The sequence below is a fragment of the Chelmon rostratus genome, chromosome 18 (assembly GCF_017976325.1).
Source record: "Chelmon rostratus isolate fCheRos1 chromosome 18, fCheRos1.pri, whole genome shotgun sequence".
NCBI lineage: Eukaryota > Metazoa > Chordata > Actinopteri > Chaetodontiformes > Chaetodontidae > Chelmon > Chelmon rostratus.
This window is the reverse complement of record NC_055675.1, coordinates 11,350,960-11,372,034: the sequence shown is the minus strand read 5'-3', so window position 1 is coordinate 11,372,034 and position 21,075 is coordinate 11,350,960. Positions and strand designations below refer to the sequence as shown.

At 41.7% G+C, this 21,075-nt stretch overlaps 1 protein-coding gene across 4 annotated transcripts in view; it reads right to left on the bottom strand.

Annotated features, from left to right (window-relative positions):
- itsn2a (intersectin 2a) overlaps positions 1-11,306 on the bottom strand; it is a 39,260-nt gene extending 27,954 nt beyond the window's left edge. For 2 of the 4 annotated variants that reach the window (XM_041959103.1, XM_041959106.1), the window contains exons 1-2: positions 11,215-11,306; positions 3,030-3,101 (exon numbers count right to left, since the gene is read on the bottom strand). In XM_041959103.1, coding sequence (XP_041815037.1) covers positions 3,030-3,036 — 7 coding nt within the window. In that variant the 5' untranslated portion in view covers positions 3,037-3,101; positions 11,215-11,306. Of the gene's footprint in view, positions 1-3,029; positions 3,102-9,044; positions 9,067-9,272; positions 9,294-11,214 lie in introns of those variants that run through there. The other 2 variants (XM_041959104.1, XM_041959105.1) reach the window with 2 other exon arrangements.
- Positions 11,307-21,075: the final 9,769 nt, after the last annotated feature.

Sequence of the window (21,075 nt, the reverse complement as noted above, 5' to 3'; positions counted from 1 at the left end):
CAGCTCGCGGTGCCCGACCTACTTTTTGGCACTGTCAGCAAATTGCAGCCATAAAGAGGAGAAAGTAATTAATCTCGCGCAGAGATGTGAGTATTCTTCGCACTGTCTCGTTGGCTTTGATAGACCTCATTTAGAAGCTATTGTAAGTGAGAAAGGGATGCCATATTTAGCACAGCGCCACTGGGACATGTGGCTAGCATGGCCACGTCCACAGGCCTGTCAGTTGATTCAGTGCGTGTACACTATCAGCGAGGCCTGAATGCTCCGTGAATAAGTGGGGCACTGGAAAGCTTCTTACACAGCAAAGGCACAGTCCATGGGGGTCTTCTGTGGCTTGACTCTTGTGTTGGAAACAAACGGCCATTTAATGTGAGACCAGATGAAGAGGCAACCAATTTTACAACTATAGTGATTCTTTTAGGCTATTGGTTTTAATAGTTTTGAAAAATGGACCACAAATAGGCCTAAGAACTAGAGACCTCAAGTTCTCACGTTAAATAGTCAGTTTGGCTGACGAATTTCTGAACACAGGGAGTTTTGCCCCGCTTTACCGATGTTGGACATTTCTTTGAAAAGGAGTTCACCTTTCAGTCCTTCTCACCTAGACATGCCCTGTAAGCATTTGATACCAGGAGTTCAACTGGAGAAGAGGGACATTTTTTTTCTACGGCCGTCCACTCCATTTATCACTGAGCAATTAACGCATACAGTATATTTAATCCGTCCATCACAACAGGCTTATCAGTCATTGACTGAGTTACTGAATATAAATGTCTGGCTTGATGGGAAATGTGTATTTTGTCAGCGCCAAAATTTTGCTTCTTTTATAGAAACAGACCCAGCTCTTCCCTCAGTTTCGGATAATGGGGACGAAATTTATAGAAATCCTGCTCCTTCTACTCTTAAAACACCAGACATGGAGCATCAGTCTGCCTTCGGGTTTATTGCTGGTGACAGCTACGGCACTCAGCAGTGCATCCTGCACGATAAGGTGGGTTGGTCCCAGGGTTAAACATTGTCATTTTTGTTTATCTATAAAACCCTTGTCGGAAAGCTACCAGTGTGTATCTCAGTGATGCTGGATTGGAACTTTGGACTCTTACTGGCTCACATGTCTTATGCTTAAGGTCCTGTAGACAATATAAAACTGTGGTCACAAAGCCTCCTGCTTCACTGTGTGATTGTTAAATTATTTTTTCTTTATTCTCTTGTGTGTTTTGTTCTATTTATGCATGCCCAAACTAAGAGGGAAAGCCACCCTTAGCCTTTATGCTAAGCTAACTGTCTCCTGGCTGTAGCTTCATCTACAGACAGATATGAGAATGGCATCATTTTCTCATCAAACTTTAAGCAACAAAGTGAGTACGTTTATTTCCCCAAATGTTGAACTATTTTGTAAATGTGGCTTCTGTTGACTTTTGCAAACCAGCATTCTTCAATAGAAACCCAAGTTTCTATTAACATTTTGATTTTTACTTGGCTAGAGATAAAATATTCTAAGATATCGCTGTACCCGACACGTATCCATCCCGTCACACACTGTACATATAAAAACAGATTCCTGCGCAGAAACCAAGAACAAAAACTCTCAGCGAATACACAAGAACCCTTCAGCCAATATTGAGACAATATAGCACACGGTCCATCCACAGAGAAAAAACTGCAGCATCCTCTCATGGAATAGCTTCCACAGCATCGACGCCTGTGCAGAATTTAAACCAACTGTACCACAGTTCACCTCCTCAGCAGCTGCGACACAAAGAGCCTCTGCTCTGTGTGGTTTTACGTCCCTTTGTCAGCCTGTTTGCTGTTGTCTAGGTGCTGCACAGACCTCAGATGACGCTGGAGTCAAACCTCCAGACACCCAGCGTGGGTCGTCTGGGGGATACCACATCACCGCTTTCATAAATATTTACATATCAAACGCTTCACCTGGGGAGGACAGGTTGATGTTTCAGATAGGTACAGTGGATCGACAGTCTGTGCAGGCTGCAGCATTTCAGTCAACACACGCACACACACACCCCTCTCATTCTCTACGAGCGTTGCAGATTGTCCACCTGTTTTCGGAAATTCACAGACAAATCACTTTTACAATTGCCTCATTTTAGATTCACTGGGTCCATGAGAGTGCAATAATGCAAAGAGCTCAGCCTCCCATGCATTATGTTTCCATGGAGCAGCTCATCATATACTGATGTTGTGTTTCTGAATTGCTTTCTCCCAGTGTCTATACACTGGGTAGGATTAAAGCAGAGAGTGTAGTTGTGGGGTTTGGCATTTTGTTAAATTGCAGAATTAGTCATGTGGACAAGATGCACCCGTCAAGCACAAACACACACACGCACACTTTCTCTGAGGCATTTCCCATAGAGGCCCTTAAGGAGCAGCAACTACTGTTCTGTGATCAAAGGCTGGAAACAAGAGGATTAACACGCGCATACACGCACACTGTGGAGTAATTCTGTCCACACCAAGGACAAAAGAGATGCATCATTTTCCAAGACTGAGCACAACAGAAACAGAGGCAGTCCCCAACACAAAGACATACACCAAAATAGCTCATGATTTGCAGGAAATGCATAAAAAAATTTGCTCCTTCAAGCCCTCTTTGCTGAAGAGGTTTGTACAACATGTGATTGCCTATAATTTCTTTAAAAATGTCACTGGATCAAAGATGGGTTAAGTCTGATCATTCACTCCGGCACCTGATCAATATCCCAAACATCATTACAGACTGAAACAAATGCACCTTTTACTCTCGACAGGAAGGTGGCCACAGGAAAAGATGAAAGTTTAAACAGCAGGGAATGACACAACTGCTGCTTATTGGTCAACTCTACCTCTTTATGCTTTAAAAAAAAAAAAAAAAAAAAAACTTTCTTACTAATTGATCTATTCCGTTAATTTCCACCCTCACCACTGTCCCCAAAGTGCATATTTGCCTCACATGGACAAACACCATGAGCAAACACACACACACACACACACACACACTCACTAGCACATACAAGACAAAGTGTTCTTACCATTCATGGCTGCAGGTGGAGAGCACGGACACAGAGGGAAGTCCTCTACTCAGCTGGCTAGCTCTCAGACATCTGCAAGGAAAGAGAGAGTGAGACACAAAGATGTGAGGGCGATTGCGTGTGTGTCACAGACCGGCTGGTTTATGCGTGGATCGCGAGCATGTGTGTGCGAATAAGGCAGAGAATAGAAAGGATGTAATTGCGTGCAAGAGGAAAAAAAGAAATCTCATCTCCTTGGTCACAATGCAAGGAGAGCACACCGAACAGCTAGCACCGTGAGGGATGACGGAGCGAGGGGGAGACGGAGGAGGGGAAATGAAGAGGGGGGAGCGGGACGAAATGACAGAGAGAGAGAGAGAGAAAGAGGGGGAGGATGAGGAGGAGAGGAGGAAGAGCGCAGTACAGCCGCCAACAGGGAGAAGGAGGCGAGAGGAGGACAGACAGTTGAGGGACACCATGGAGGGGAAAATGATGGTGGTCTGGGAGGAAGAGAACATTTATCATTGTCTGCTCTCAGATGACAGATGGCGGCTCAAGCCAGCAGTCTTTCGCAAATCTTGGTTTGTCTTTACTTCTCCAGCGTTAATATGTCTGTCATCAAACTTTATGTGCAATTACCATTAAATCAGGTTTCATCACTTATTGGGAATACAAACACTTCCCTTATTAGGAATAAAAATGTGTATTATTAGAAATATAAGTATTTACTTAATTAGGAATATAATAATTTGCCCATTTTTATAATATACATTTTTGCCTTAGGAATGCATGCATTTTCCATATTAGGATTCTAGATATTTGTTTTGTAACAAATATAAATGGAGCTGGAGATATAAATATTTGTTGTATTGGGGTTGCACAAATATTTGCCTTTTTAGGGACATAAAGGTTTGTTTTAATAAGAGTATCAACATTTGTCCTATTAGTGGTGTAGAAATTTGTCTGCTGACAAGTTGATTATCAAAAACTGTATATCTGCACGGCACGTATCACATGCAAAACGAAGACTCAAGGATGCACTGAGTGCAGTGTGCAGACACTGCTGCTGGCAGGCAGGGAGCCCGGCCCACCGGATGAGACTCCGCTGTGGGATCTCTGGCAGAGTCCCAGGAGGTGCAGGGGGCAGATGAGCCCATGCAGGTAATGCTCTTCGATTGGAAAATGAGCCCTACGTGTATGGGCTTTCATTGTTTAGCACCACGGAGAGCCCCGCCACATAAAAATCCTCTGCAGGTGGGGTGCCATGTCTCGTCTGCTGTTTCCTCTCCTCACAATTTGTCTTCATCCTCCTCCTTTGCTGTTGTTAAATCATTTTTCTATCATATTCCTCTGGCAATACACTGCTCATATCAACATATGACATGCATAGGATATTGTAATACGCATAACATGTGATATTGTATCCCTGTATCATCATTTGTGCTCGCTGCATCTTCAAATTGAAAATGCATACTTCCTTATTGAGGTAGTTTGTGTCATTTTTCACCCTCAGCTCACCCCTCCATCCAGACTTATTTCCTCTTTTTTCATCCATTCATCCATCCATCTATCTAGAAGTCTACAGCTAACAAGCAAGGTTTCTCCTCCGCTGTGATTCCTGTCAGGCCTAAGCAATCTCTGCTTTTGCCAAATCATTCCTTCACACTTTTTACCTCACTTCACTCTCCACCCTATATTTTCCATTTCAGCTCCCCTATCTCTTATTCATCCCTCACTCGAACATGCATCCCCTTATATGACTCCCAACCAATTTCTTTCATCCCTTCCTCTCCTTCTGCTCTCGTTACAGTATTGCTCCATCACTGGCCTGCCTCTTTTCGTGTGAATTCCTGCAGGGGAGACCGTGGTTGTTGTAGTATAAATCATTCTCTGCACATGCCGACACTGCCAATTACTTAAGAGCAATGAACCGCTCACTGCGCCGTATGCCTCTGCATGCACTTGAATATGTGCGCCAGTACGTGCGCACACACACACACACACGACCAGTAAACACACATGCACAAGCAAACAATGGGTGCATTCCATGCCCAAAACCATTAATTCTAAGAAGGAAAATACAAATTAAACAGTACACACAATACATAGGAAGCAGCTACTCAAAGAAAATCATGTTAATCATTCTAAAGCAACAGTTAACTGTGTGTAGTCCTCTTCATTTGCCACTGCATCATGAATTTGTTTAGACACTGTATCCACCCATAGTTCTTTGTGTATACTAGCACTACTATCATTACTAGCTAGTTTGAAAAGTAGCTCCCAATGCTAGTGATACTGTGTGAAAGATGTTAACACTAGGTCAAGTAATTTGAGATACAGTATGTTGTTACTTTTGTGAAATGTACTCCCAGTTCCCATCATTCTATCAAGTGTCAATATTGTCTCTTTATAGAGAGTAACACTGACACTGTATCCACCCAAGTTCTGCCTCAGTGCTAGCTAGCTTGAAACTGGTTAGCACTGCATCTAATCTACCTTAAGTAACTGCTGCTAGATCATTGATTTTAATTTGATGTTTTGTTATTTTTGTGAGAAGCATAAATCTCACTAGTTCACATCATTAGTAACAATATTATATTAAGGCCAGTTCAGATTTGTCCACATCACCTCTTTCATTCTTCACTCTAAATGGGTGATATCAGCTAGCTATGTTAGCTTCGTCAGTTAGTTCAGTTAACTGTGAAACAGTTACACCTGGCGGTTACTTGGTCAAAATTTGAATGAAGTAATCTATGAGAAAACATTTGTGTGTGATACAACCTTTTTTAATTCAGTGATGCTAAAATCTGCATTTAGTAAATGCTTACACGGCCAAGTTTAAACTTAAAAAGTTGCTACCTGGAGCACTGTTATGATCCTGAGACTTAACATGTTCATAACCCACTATGTGTTATGTATATTAAGCCTTTACCAGTTTTTTTTTTAGATAAATATATTTACAGGTGAACTATTCTTTTACAATATTACATTACACAAAATCATTCTCCTAATGACCCCTGAGCTATGCGGGTGCATGTGTGTGTGTGTATACACTGTATCTGTCTGCCTTCCACTCCCTTATGCAAACACTGTATGAAGGTATTTAGCGCACTCATCCGCCCTCATACACAAACGAGCCTGAGGTTTGTGTGGTTTCAACACAAGATGCTATCAGCTATTGGCCATGTTAGAGAGTCTTCTCTGTTCAAACACGGACACATCCTGGATAAAAACCAGCACAGAATCAACACAAGGCGCCGAGGACACCCTCTACATCAACACTGGCTGCACCTTCACAGGCTCACAACGAAATGTTTCAATTCCTAAATGTTTCTGAAATGCTTTAAAAGACTTATGCACTTCTGGAACGTATGCATTTTGATTTGATTTACCTTGTAATCCCTGTAAATGTGACTGACGTTATGTCAGAGGTATTGGAAGCGAGTTATCTCACAGTATGGACAGTACTAGAAATGTAAACTCATCCCTGTGTTAATGTATTATTTCATATTTTAATTTGTTAGAATAAGTGACACATAAACCATCACCACATTAGGTCACAAATAGTTTCTGTACTGAGTAGTGAAATACACTTTCAATGCAATTAGTGATTGAAATGTATTTTATGTGCACAAGTTTCACACTAATGTACATTAAGGCGCATGCACAGACAAGATCTTTAGTTATGACTAAGGAGGACTGACAATATCTAGTGTCTCCAAAACTGGTAGTTTTGCTTGGATTGTAGTTGGATTGCTTGGTGCTGGAAAGTCTTGTCAGAAATGCTTAACCAGGAGGAGACGTTATAGTTGCTACTGTGCTTTGACCAAACTTCATGCTGAATGTCAAACGTTTCCTACCCAACAATTTTCTGATGTTTCAACTAGGGAGGGCTGCGTCTGACCATTTTTGTAACTTTACCAATCGGACATACCCGCCCACTTCACACAGTGATATAATAGACAGTAAACAGGAGTTAAACTTCTCTTTCAGGCTCTCATTTTACAGAGACCCGATGTTCCCGGTCAGCTGAGGAGGAAGACACGGGGAAGCCGTCTCAGGGCTGAGTGATGTGCTACGTGGACACGTTACAAACCAGTCCTCCCCTCGTCCCCTCATCATGGGGAATGTCAGATTTCGCCCCAATGAGATAGATGACTTAGCAGCACTTACTCTGCATCAGGGGGCACATGAACGCTGCGTTGGACCATTTCCAGATGATGCAGGTGAACAGGATAAAGGAGAGAGCAGTAAGAGCAGGGGAGGAGGGCTGGCAGAATTTGTTAATGATAACTCTCAATATCACAATAGTGATGAAACCAGAGACTGAACATACGAACATTTCTGCAGTAAGAACATTGAGCTGCGAGCTGTTAGCATTCTGTCTACCGAGGGTATTCACACATCATCGCAATAGTGGTGTATATTCTCCCACTCAGTTACAAGCAGACTGCAGACACAACACCTACATGCCCTTCTTCTTATTTCTGGTAAGTTTAATCTTGCACTCTCCCACATTCACACAGTATGTTGCATGCTACACCAGAAACAACAAAATACTTGATATATTTTGAACTTATCCCAAGGGGAAGATCTGATTGCAACCTGGTGTACCCTCTGTCTGTCTACAAACCTCTCGTACACTTGCAGCCAGCTGTCATTGGCTCAGTGAAGAGATGGTCCAAGGAGACTGAAGAGGCTTTGAAGGGCTGTTATGATGTAACTGTGTGGGAAGTACTTCATGATGCTCATGGGAAGGACACCCACAGTCTCACACACTGTACAACAGACTACACAAACTTCTGTGTGGAGAATGCCGTAACCATCAGGACTGTACAGTGTTTTTGCAACAACAAACCCTGGATTACCCCTGATATACCCTAAAAGCTCTCCTCAAGAAAAAAAAAGGCCTGAAGGTCAGGAGACAGAGAGGAGCCGACGAATGTGCAGAAGGGGAGAAGAGGGAAAAAGAAACTACAGGAAGAAGCTAGAGGATCAGTTGGAGCGAAACAACATCAGTGGAGTCTGGAGGCACCTGGCTTCTACTCCCACTCTCATCACAACAGCTACAGGCTGATGGTACTGCCACACCTGATGAAGACCCTGTCCATTTCCACCCCCGCCAATGGACCCTCCACAGTTCTCCTATCAACCTGGCAAAGGGGTGGACGACACCGTCATCTATCACACAAATAGACGCCGCTCTCATCATGGACTGCCTCACCAACCGACCACAGTATGTGAGGATACAGGACTGTGAGCCCAGCATGGTTGTCTGCAGCATGGAATATGGAGGACAGTCATCTTTATCCTCTATACTGCACAAGTCAGCTGCCACCTGCAAAAGTTTGCTAACAGCTCTGCAGTCGTTGGCATCGTCGCAGATTGGGATGACGGGGAATAAAAAGAACTGACCCAGGGACTTGTGAATTGGTGTCAATGGAACCAACTCAAGATCCATGCAGAGAAGATAAGCTGGTGGTTGACTTCTGCAGATGCGAACACTGTCCTCCTATACCAGTGAACATCGAGGGAAAACTAAGACAGCGCAAAAACTAAAACACTTACACGTTTATTCAGGTACATAATAGAGTTCACAAATCATCTCAATCATGTCTTCATTTGACAAAACAGCCTTGACTCAAGGTTCACTGACTAGCTTTTTTTTGAGCTTTCAATCTGTTATCACATGACAGAAGTTCCATGCTTAGACTAAGTGATGAGAAGGAAGGGCTGTGGCCAGGCAGTAATATGAGTACCATGTGTATCATGTGTGCACTGAGAACTTGAAGGTGACAGGTTACATACACAATGCATTGAGGGTGGGTGGGCCAATAGGGATTCACACCTTGCCTTGTGGCCCTCTAACAGGTTAATCTGGCCGTGCACATGATGACAACTGAACTACTTTAATGACAAATGGAAAAGTCAGGGAAACATTAAGTTAAGATTATTTTGTCAACATACTAGTCCAAGGTCAACTATGAACTTTCACACTCATTGTTTCATTTGTTTAATAGGCTGAAAATAGTATACCTTCTCTCAATTACTATCCCATTAATTTTCCACCTCCTATGTGGGTATGTGTTGCAGTGGCAAAAGCCAAAGACAAATAGCCCAGACGTCCTCCTCCCTCCACCTCTGATGGTAATTTGATGCTTAGAAATGCTGAAATGTGGCACAAAGTTTTTGATTAGGGAAACAGAGTGAGACAGTTTAAGCTTGCTGAACCACTGCACTGAGGGAGAAAACGAATCAAAGAACCTTTGACTCCGGGCTGCATGCTGATTGACACCTGTGTGCGTTGCACCGGCCCGGTCGGATGTGCGTATCAATGCGTCGGCCTGTGTGCATGAGTGTGTCTGACACACACTCCTCACACAGAGGGAGACCCTGTTCTAGCAGACACAGCCCAGGAAGCTTTGCTGAGCCGGAGGAAGAAAGAAGCCTGTGTGTGCGTACCTCGTGTGTGTGTGTGTGTGTGTGTGTGTGTGTGCTCGTATTTTCTGCCTATTCACAAGAGTGCAGAAACAGATACAAAGACGTCCACACACCTTCCTCTGCTGTGCTGCAGGTGAAAATCAGGGACGCTTCCACCAGAAGAATCAGCCTTAAATTTATCCTTTAGATACATTTGTGGGTCAGCTTGAACAATGATTCACAAAAGCCTCTTTTACTTTCTTTACACTACCCACCCCCAACACTCAGCAGCATGCCCTACCTCTCCTTCTTACTTATACTGTATACCTCTGGCTCAAGATTTTTACTCTTGATGTCAAAAATAATGCCAAATTGCCCTCAATACAGCACTCGCGCTACTGTGAATGTCATATGAAGATGGACCCTGAAAGTCCATCAGCCTCCACTTTCAACACAGCAATGTTTGTGTGCATTTCTGTGCATGTGTGTGTTATGCAAGGCTTTCTTTCCTTGGCAGGTGGATACACAATGGCCCCTGCAGGGAGGAGAACAGATGTCATTAGAACTGCAGTTTACATGGACTTTGCCACTTCAGCAAAGAAAGCCTCCCCTTTCCATTTTCACTGAGAGCAGCAGAACACAAACATACACGCAAAAAGCAATCTCTATAATTAGTCTGTGCTGCAGCGAATGAGCACGAGCCTGCATGAACTGCCAAACTTGCAACAATCGTCTCACAGGAGAATGGGAAACGGCAGAGATGTTAAACAGGCTGAAGATCTGATAACGCCTTTAAAGCTGAGCACAGTGAGATAACGTCTGACAAACAAGAGGTCATGCTCATGTTGGATTTTGCATGCTATGAAAGATATGCGTTTAACTGTCACTCACCTGTAAGGCAAAAAGGAAAAATTATAGCCATCATAAACAAGTGATATAAAAAATAAATATAAACTACATTATGGTCACTGTGTGGGTTAAGTAAGGCAACCACAGACACTCACTCCTCTATGGAAATATCCCAGTCATTTCTTTTTCCTCAAGATAAAAATATTAATTGCTATAATTAATTAATATTCTGGACACTGGATGTTTAGGTGGTGGTCTGATGATGACAGTAAACGCATCATCTCTATGACAAAAAAAAAAGGTGAATAACCTCTGCCACCTATTTGTGGCATAAAACAATAAAGCAATTGTTTATTGCCTCTTTGTGCCAGGTTAGGACATGCTTGCTCTAAAATAAATAAATAAATATATCACCACACATTCAGGACACTTCAACCTGTCACTGACAATGTACCAACTGACAAGATCAGCCGGCAGCCCTTATTTTGGTAATTAAAAAAAAATATATCTTCAAATGTAAGTTGGGATGTTCACTAAAATGCAACTAAGCATATTTTTGTGCTAAATATACCGTTTGACAAAGCGTTTATTTCAGCCATATGGTATTTTTTTCCATCTAAAACGCAGACAAAAGGCTTTCTCTCAGGGTTCAGAGAAAGCTGCCAGAAATGCACAAACATTTGTTTCGTCTTCCCTGTAAATCTACTACAGATCTCCTGCTGCGTTGTAAAGAAGCCACGCTGTAAATACGCGACCTGCCTCGCCTTTTAAATTCAGCATTTAATAAAGGAGGACACCCCCATTTACCTGCCAAAAAAAGGCACAAACAAAAAACAAAAACACACACACACACAACAAGGTCAACAGCGGTGGTGTGCACTGTATATTACATGTTGCTCCTTTCTGTTCAGCATTAAAATGTTTTCTGGTCATTTACCTGTTGCGGTAGAACTGCGGTAGCGAGCCGACATCCAGGGAGGGAAATTATGCTGCTGAAGAGGGAGGAACGGATCCGGGAGCCGGGGCGGGTGACTGGAAATGGGCGTCTCCAGAGAATCAAGTTACCTATCTATACACGCATGACTTCCGGCCAAGTTTTTCGAAATAAAACTCCTCGAAGGTCCTAATATGGCAACAGTTCGATTAAAACCACGAGAGTCGTTGTGATGGAAGGTTTTACTCCACATATCCTTCATAACACACATAAAAAAACACAACTTCATAAATTAGACTTGTGATTCAGTTACACACTCATATTGTAACAGTCCAAGCATCTTCATTCTCCAACCTGCTGCAGTAATGCAGAAATAGTATATTTGTTGACTCCTGAGAGGGGTTTTACACTGGTCATTTCCCAGTTCCATTGTTTATTCTCAGATAAGCGAAAAAGTAAGTGTGCTTACTATTTAGCATTCCTTTTTTGTTTAATTTTGGCCATTTCTATTTTTCATGAATTATAATTAATCAAATCACATTTATCTTACCTAGAACATCTAAGGAGATGTTTTTGAGGTATAAGATCTCAACTTCAGAGCTCCCCTGTGTAAGATTAGAAAAATATGTGCATATCAAAACACATTTGTTTAATGCACTTGATTGGCTGGGTATTATACCTTTTACTTCACTATATTTTTAATGTGATACATATATTACATGGACATATGGTAGAAGAGTACATTTTCAGCACAGCAGGACGCTAGACTGTTTGCTGTGATGGGGCACTGATTATACTGTCACACAGAAAAGCTGCATTTGATCACTTTAATATAGACCGCTATTTTGAAGGCACAGCTCACTGACCTGAACTCTGTTGATGTCTTGACCAGCATTTGGTCAAATTCAAAGCCAAATTAAGTTGAGTGGTGACCCTAATGCAGCTCCACCTCTGTGGACCTGAGGGTAAAGGGCTGAACATAAAGTTGGAGCTACAGTGAGCAGGTTCTGCAGTGAGCAGTGCTTCATGCACACTAATTACTCAGATGCACATGTGTAAATAAATGAGGAAAGTCAAAGTTGTACATTATTTTTCGAATTGAAGGTCTTCAGCCATGTAATTCCACTGAGCAAATTCCTTTTTCCACATCTGGCCCATGTGATGACTGAATTCCACTGAGATGTAGTTATCTGTCGTGAATAGCACCTCCCTGGTTAACCAGCTTTGTACCGTCTAGGTCTTTGCTGAGCCCCCCCAGGAAACAAGAAGAAAGATGTTGGTGAAGAGTACCACCAATAGCCCACTCTCAGTATTACATCTAAAAGTCAACTCAAAACCTCATTGACTGTTTCACATGACAGTGGCTTTTTAAATGCTCTTAGAGAAGTGATGGGTCAAGACAAAAAATCAGTAAAATAAATCTGCACCACAACAGGCAAATAATCACAAGCCACAAGATGATCCGTCATGTTTATAGCATGCGAGTAGAAAACACAGAAGAAGATGGGATGTTGTCAAAACTTTATATAGTACACAAACACGACAGGTTCAACAAATGGCCACTGTTTTTGTCATGTATAAATTTTTTCCTTTTGAAAAATAAACAAAACATAAAAAGAGAATTAACTACGAATGAGGTCAGAAAAACACTAATAAAATATCAAGTAGAAAACAAGAAAAAAACTACAAGAGCAGAGAGCAGTTTACCTATTTACATGACAGGTTCAAGAAATGGCCACTGTTTTTGTTACAAGTTACAAAATATTTTCATTCTTCTTCGTAAGTAAATATTTTTTCCAATTTAACAATAAAACATAATCTAGAAACAAATAACTATTAATGAAAAGGCACTAATAAGTGAAAAAATGAAGAACGGAGAACAAGCATTTCGATAACAGTCGAGATCGTTTTAGTTAATAAAATAACCTATTTACAAAGTGAGGTTCAGTTTCAAAAAATCCTCAAATTTATGCAAAGCCGAAAATTTATGGTCATAAAGCTAATCATGGAAGAAAAAAAAATCAGTAAAAGGAGCTTAAATAAGTTCCAACTGTGGGACACAAAGCTGAAAACATTTTAGTCAGCTCTTTTAATCTTTTTTAGGCTTTAAACCCAAGCCTCCATTTCTGAAGTTTAACAGTTAGCTTTTCAAAGTATATATTCTCTCTCAACACAAAATAGGTTTATGGATAATGAAGGCAGATAATAGCATCTGTTTAGTGTATAACACACCTACTTCTTGTGTCAGCTATAGGCTACAACAATAAGGATCTCATTCCTGCTTGATGCCCACTTCACTTTGCACAACTCCACGATGCTATGAGTCAGTGGCCATATTTTCTTGCTCCTCTTTGATCAAAGTACTCTCATTGCCCTGACCAGTGGAGCCATGGAGTATCCAAGCTTCACCTGGAACGAAACACTTCAAACATCCACAGTATCTACTTCTGTTTTTATGTTACTCTCAATGTTTGGACATACAGTGAGCATAGCATGTCCTTCAGATGCTTGTGGTTCAGCCAGGATGTAATACTGGACACCCTCATTTTCTGATTCTGTTTTTATGTTGCTTTCAGAGTTCGGACACATGGTTGGTAAAGTATATCCAAGGGATCCGGCGGGTCCACCTGGGACTAAAGGCTTGACATACCCAGTGTTTGACTTTATTTTGACGTCATCATAACCATCATCATGTGGATGATATTGCTCGTCAGTGTCCGGTCCTGGTTACTCATCGCCATAATGTGGATCAAGCTCTTCCTCTTTAATCTGATTGTTTCCCTGGAGAGGACTGCCACAGCCAACACTCCCATTCATCTGCACGTTCACTGTCCAAAGATCACTTAGGGACTTCGTGTCCTCATCACAGCACAAAGATTCCTTGTTAATTTTAACGCGACCGACAAAAATGATGCGGTTAACATCTGTATGGTATCTAACTTGGTGGATAAAAGGACTTGCATTCCTTTTCTTGTTGGGCTCTTTGTGGGAGTACTTTTTAGGTGTAATTTCTTGGCTCTTCTTTATCAACATTTGTGAATTATTGGGAGGAAACACATATGGCAATCTGAAGACCTCGTCAGGTCTGTGTCGTTTTGTACAATATTGCATGACAATGGTTTGGACTTTGGATGCAGTAGCTAAGGAAAATTCCCAGCGCCTGTAATGCTGGGAGCTAAGATCAAAGTTATAGTCAAGGATGTCAAAAATAGTGTGCGGGTAAAAGTGTCCTACTTTCTGACTTGCAAAATTATGTATCTCTAACACTACAGCTGTGGTCAATAGCTTCAAGTCCAGTTTTTCTTTCTCTCCTGATTTTGATGTCATGTCTAGATCCAAACCGATCTCTGTGCAAACTGGATAACACTTTCCAGTGCTCTGATGATTAGTCTTTGATTTTATCACCCTGACAGCACTACAACTTTGCAATGTGGCTTTTTCCTCCTTTGTTTCCAGGGCCAACTTTCTTTTTTTGATAGTTTCCTTCAATTCACTCCTGTGCAAGGCAGATTCCCGTTTCAGTTTACTTGCATATGCAGGTGGTGTGTGACGATATGGCTCAAAGACTTCATCGAAACAGGTGAGCTTGTCATCTTTACCTGACATCACTCTCCGGAACACCTGTGGAGGATCTAGGTCTTGGCTCTGCACGCCAAAATTGAAGTTGTGTTCAAGGACATCATTAATGACTTTATTAGGTGTTCCACACAATTTTTTTGCAAAATGAGCCACTTCCAGGGCAATCACGCGTGTCAACACATGTGTGCCAAGCTTATCTTTCACTTGGTCTTTGTCCCCACACAGGTTCAAACCTGCTTCCTTGCAGTAAGGGTAAATCTCCATTATTTTTTCCTCTATTGCTACAGAGATAGAGGACAGATCCTTTGCACACTTCTGTACTGTGCAGTTAGCATCGGAAGAGACTGAGTCAGTCATGGTACGTGGACAAGGATGATGCATGTGACCAGCATCAGATTCATCTTGATGAGGCTTATGATTTCGGTCTTGATAGCATTTGGGGCAGTATAGAGTAGGTTCTTGTATGCACGTCACCATCTGCGTCACATCAGGGAGTTCAAAAGAAAGCTTTTTTCTGTATGTTTTATTCCCATTAATTGCTCTAATTTTATCCATAGTCTGTTGTGCAAAGGCACGGCGAGACAGCTCATTTTTCAAATTGAGATCAAAATTATACTCCAATATCTCTGTGATAAAATGCTTTCTGGCGGACAACAGTGCTGAGGCAAAAGTGTTCAATTCAACCATGATGCCATTGGTCAGTAACTTGGGGTCAAGATTTTGTTTGACTCCAGATCCTACATTGAAATCGATGCCTAGTTTCTTGCATCTGGAATAAGAATAAAGTGGGCAATGTTCTTGATGGGGTATTGAGAGGATTTGCTGAACCTGATTGGCTCGCAATTTCCACAGCTGTAAATTGAGCTCATTTTGGTTTTCAATGTCAGCAGAACTGCCTACATTATGATTTTGGTCTACGGTTGCAGCCTGCGAAGAACCAGAACTCAATGCATCTAAATTTGATCTGTCATGGCAATCCAGTTTTGCTGGTGTTGGGATATCTTTTCTTGGGCGCCTTTTTTTCCTGTTGCCCTTTAAAAAGGCTAATAGATTTCTTTCCTCCACTGCAACAGGAATTTGTGCAAGAATATTCCTGGCAAGGTCAGATTCTCCATTTTGCAGATTAAGATTAAAGTTATGTCTGAGGATGTCAAGGCAAATCTGCTCAAATGTTCCACACAACTTTTCTGCAAAGTTTGCAACTTCAGTCATTGCTCCATTGGTCAGTTTGTTGATCTCCAGTTTTTTGTTTGGTTGACTATTGATTACATGGAGCTTCAGACCTATTTCCTTACATAAAGGATATAGGTCCACACTCTTGGGTGAAATGTGTTCTTCAGTTTCAACATGTGAATCAGGAGAACACACAGAAGCTACATTACAGTTCTCCATTCTTGATATGCTGCTGGGTTCAGGAATAACATTGCCCATACTCTCATTTGCCTCGTTCATTGATGGCATGTGACCAGGAAGTTCAAAAACCTCTTTTGAGAATTTGACTGCATCTTCACAACTTCTCAGCTGTCTAACTCTATTCAGAATTTCACATGTGAAACTATTCCTCTGGTGTTGAGTCTGCAGGCTGAGGTCAAAATTGTATTCAAGAATCTCCATGATGAATTCTTGCTGGGATGAATTAATTGCTAAGGCAAATTTTGCAATTTCAAGCAGAACAGTATTCGACAAACAATCAACACTGATGTTTTGCTTTGGGCCAAATCCAACATTCAATTCCAGACCAAATTCCCTGGATCTGTAGAATGCACTGAACTCTTTGTTGCGTGAGAGGATCTGTTCTACACGGTTAGCACGTAACTTCCACATCCTGTTTTCTGTTTCAGTTTCCTCTTGTTCCACGTCACATTCATTCGGTACATTTCTTGGAGTATTTGTTTGCTGTTCATCTCCACAAAGTCCATTTTTATTAAGCTGACTTGCACATGGCGTGTCCATATTTAAGTTTCCACTTAAGCTGGATGAGACTTCAGTGGAGGTGAGCAAAGGCACACGAACACCCAGAGAAATTGATTCTGATTCTCTAGATATGTCAGGGCTCAGAGAACAACTGCTTGGTTTTTGTAAATGGTCCTCATTGCAAGCATTTTCTGAATCTGTGACTTTGTCTGGGTCTAGGTCAGATTCTCTCAGAGGACAAATGTAGTTGTTTTGTGTTCCCATGTCTTGTTGTTCCATGTCAAAGTTGTTTGGTACATTTTGTGGAGTATGTGTTTGCTCTTCACCGGGACAAAGCCCTCTTTTATCACTTTGACTAACAAATAGTGGTTCCACATTTGAGTTGACAGTTAGTAAAGTGGATGAGACATGAGTGGTGTTGGGGAAAGGCACACAAACAAAACTTAATTCAGATTCTCTTGGGATGTAATACTTCGTTGGATTTTGTAAGTGATCCTGATTGGCAGCACTTCCAATTGAACCTGCGGGTTCACCTGGGACGACGGGCTCCACATGCCCTGTGTTTGGCTCTGTTTTGAAATCATCATAATTTGGATGATATTGCTCGTCAGTGTCCGGTTCTGGTTTCATATCACCATAATGTGGATCAAACTCCTCCAGTTTAATCTGTATGTTTCCCTGGAGAGGACTGCCACAGCCTGAACTTACTTGACTCCCATCCATCTGCACCTTCATTGTCCAAAGATCTGCTGGGAACTTTGTGTCCTCATCATGGGAGCAAGGTTCCTCATCAGCTTTGACACCACTGAGAAAACTGACATGACTGACATCTGTATGGTATCTCACTTGGTCCACAAAAGTACCATCATTCCTTTTCTTCTCTGGCTCTTTACAGGAATACTTCTTACGTTTCATTTTTTCTCTCTTCTCAGCAAACACAAATGGCAATTCGAAGACCTCGTCAGGTCTGTCTCGTTTTATACGATATCTCTTGACTCTGGCTTGGATTTTGGATGCAGTAGCTAAGGAAAATTCCCAGCGCCTGTCATGTTGGGAGCTAAGATCAAAGTTATAGTCAAGGATGTCAAACACAGTGCCTGGGAAATAATGTCTTACTTTTCGACTTGCAAACTTATGTATCTCCACGACCACAGCTGTGGTCAACAGCTTCAAGTCCAGTTTTTCTTTCTCTCCAGATTTTGATGTCATGTCTAGATCCAAACCGATCTCTGTGCAAAGTGGAAAACACTTTCCAGTGCTCTGACGATTAGTCTTTGATTTTATCACCCTGACAGCACTACGACTTTGCAATGTGGCTTTTTCCTCCTTTGTTTCCAGGGCCAACTTTCTTTTTTTGATAGTTTCCTTCAATTCACTCCTCTGCAAGGCAGATTTCTGTTTTGGTTTACTTGCATATGCAGGTGGTGTGTGACGATATGGCTCAAAGACTTCATCGAAACAGGTGAGCTTGTCATCTTTACCTGACATCACTCTCCGGAACACCTGTGGAGGATCTAGGTCTTGGCTCTGCACGCCAAAATTGAAGTTGTGTTCAAGGACATCATTAATGACTTTATTAGGTGTTCCACACAATTTTTTTGCAAAATGAGCCACTTCCAGGGCAATCACGCGTGTCAACACATGTGTGCCAAGCTTATCTTTCACTTGGTCTTTGTCCACACACAGGTTCAAACCTGCTTCCTTGCAGTAAGGGTAAATCTCCATTATTTTTTCCTCTATTGCTACAGAGATAGAGGACAGATCCTTTGCACACTTCTGTACTGTGCAGTTAGCATCAGAAGAGACTGAGTCAGTCATGGTACGTGGACAAGGATGATGCATGTGACCAGTATCAGATTCATCTTGATGAGGCTTATGATTTCGGTCTTGATAGCATTTGGGGCAGTATAGAGTAGGTTCTTGTATGCACGTCACCATCTGCGTCACATCAGGGAGTTCAAAAGAAAGCTTTTTTCGAATGCCGCTGTATGGTTTATTCCCATTAATTGCTCTAATTTTATCCATAGTCTGTTGTGCAAAGGCACGGCGAGACAGCTCATTTTTCAAATTGAGATCAAAATTATACTCCAATATCTCTGTGATAAAATGCTTTCTGGCGGACAACAGTGCTGAGGCAAAAGTGTTCAATTCAACCATGATGCCATTGGTCAGTAACTTGGGGTCAAGATTTTGTTTGACTCCAGATCCTACATTGAAATCGATGCCTAGTTTCTTGCATCTGGAATAAGAATAAAGTGGGCAATGTTCTTGATGGGGTATTGAGAGGATTTGCTGAACCTGATTGGCTCGCAATTTCCACAGCTGTAAATTGAGCTCATTTTGGTTTTCAATGTCAGCAAAACTGCCTACATTATGATTTTGGTCTACGGTTGCAGCCTGCGAAGAACCAGAACTCAATGCATCTAAATTTGATCTGTCATGGCAATCCAGTTTTGCTGTTATTAAGATATCTTTTCTTGGGCGCCTTTTTTTCCTGTTGCCCTTTAAAAAGGCTAATAGATTTCTTTCCTCCACTGCAACAGGAATTTGTGCAAGAATATTCCTGGCAAGGTCAGATTCTCCATTTTGCAGATTAAGATTAAAGTTATGTCTGAGGATGTCAAGGCAAATCTGCTCAAATGTTCCACACAACTTTTCTGCAAAGTTTGCAACTTCAGTCATTGCTCCATTGGTCAGTTTGTTGATCTCCAGTTTTTTGTTTGGTTGACTATTGATTACATGGAGCTTCAGACCTATTTCCTTGCACAAAGGATATAGGTCCACACTCTTGGGTGAAATGTGTTCTTCAGTTTCAACATGTAAATCAGGAGAACACACAGAAGCAACATTACACTTCTCCATTCTTGATATGCTGCTGGGTTCAGGAATAACATTGCCCATACTCTCATTTGCCTCGTTCATTGATGGCATGTGACCAGGAAGTTCAAAAACCTCTTTTGAGAATTTGACTGCATCTTCACAACTTCTCAGCTGTCTAACTCTATTCAGAATTTCACATGTGAAACTATTCCTCTGGTGTTGACTCTGCAGGCCGAGATCGAAATTGTAGTCAAGAATCTCCATGATGAATTCTTGCTGGGATGAATTAATTGCTAAGGCAAATTTTGCAATTTCAAGCAGAACAGTATTCGACAAACAATCAACACTGATGTTTTGCTTTGGGCCAAATCCAACATTCAATTCCAGACCAAATTCCCTGGATCTGTAGAATGCACTGAACTCTTTGTTGCGTGAGAGGATCTGTTCTACACGGTTAGCACGTAACTTCCACATCCTGTTTTCTGTTTCAGTTTCCTCTTGTTCCACGTCACATTCGTTCGGTACATTTCTTGGAGTATTTGTTTGCTGTTCATCTCCACAAAGTCCATTTTTATTAAGCTGACTTGCACATGGCGTGTCCATATTTAAGTTTCCACTTAAGCTGGATGAGACTTCAGTGGAGGTGAGCAAAGGCACACGAACACCCAGAGAAATTGATTCTGATTCTCTAGATATGTCAGGGCTCAGAGAACAACTGCTTGGTTTTTGTAAATGGTCCTCATTGCAAGCATTTTCTGAATCTGTGACTTTGTCTGGGTCTAGGTCAGATTCTCTCAGAGGACAAATGTAGTTGTTTTGTGTTCCCATGTCTTGTTGTTCCATGTCAAAGTTGTTTGGTACATTTTGTGGAGTATGTGTTTGCTCTTCACCGGGACAAAGCCCTCTTTTATTACTTTGACTTACAAATAGTGGTTCCACATTTGAGTTGACAGTTAGTAAAGTGGATGAGACATGAGTGGTGTTGGGGAAAGGCACACAAACAAAACTTAATTCAGATTCTCTTGGGATGTAATACTTCGTTGGATTTTGCAAGTGATCCTGATTGGCAGCACTTCCAATTGAACCTGCGAGTTCACCTGGGACTACGGGCTCCACATGCCCTGTGTTTGGCTCTGTTTTGAAATCATCATAATTTGGATGATATTGCTCGTCAGTGTCCGGTTCTGGTTTCATATCACCATAATGTGGATCAAACTCCTCCATTTTAATCTGTATGTTTCCCTGGAGAGGACTGCCACAGCCTGAACTTACTTGACTCCCATCCATCTGCACATTCATTGTCCAAAGACCTGCTGGGAACTTTGTGTCCTCATCATGGGAGCAAGGTTCCTCATCAGGTTTGACACCACTGAGAAAACTGACATGACTGACATCTGTATGGTATCTCACTTGGTCCACAAAAGTACCATCATTCCTTTTCTTCTCTGGCTCTTTACGGGAATACTTCTTACGTTTCATTTTTTCTCTCTTCTCAGCAAACACAAATGGCAATTTGAAGACCTCGTCAGGTCTGTCTCGTTTTATACGATA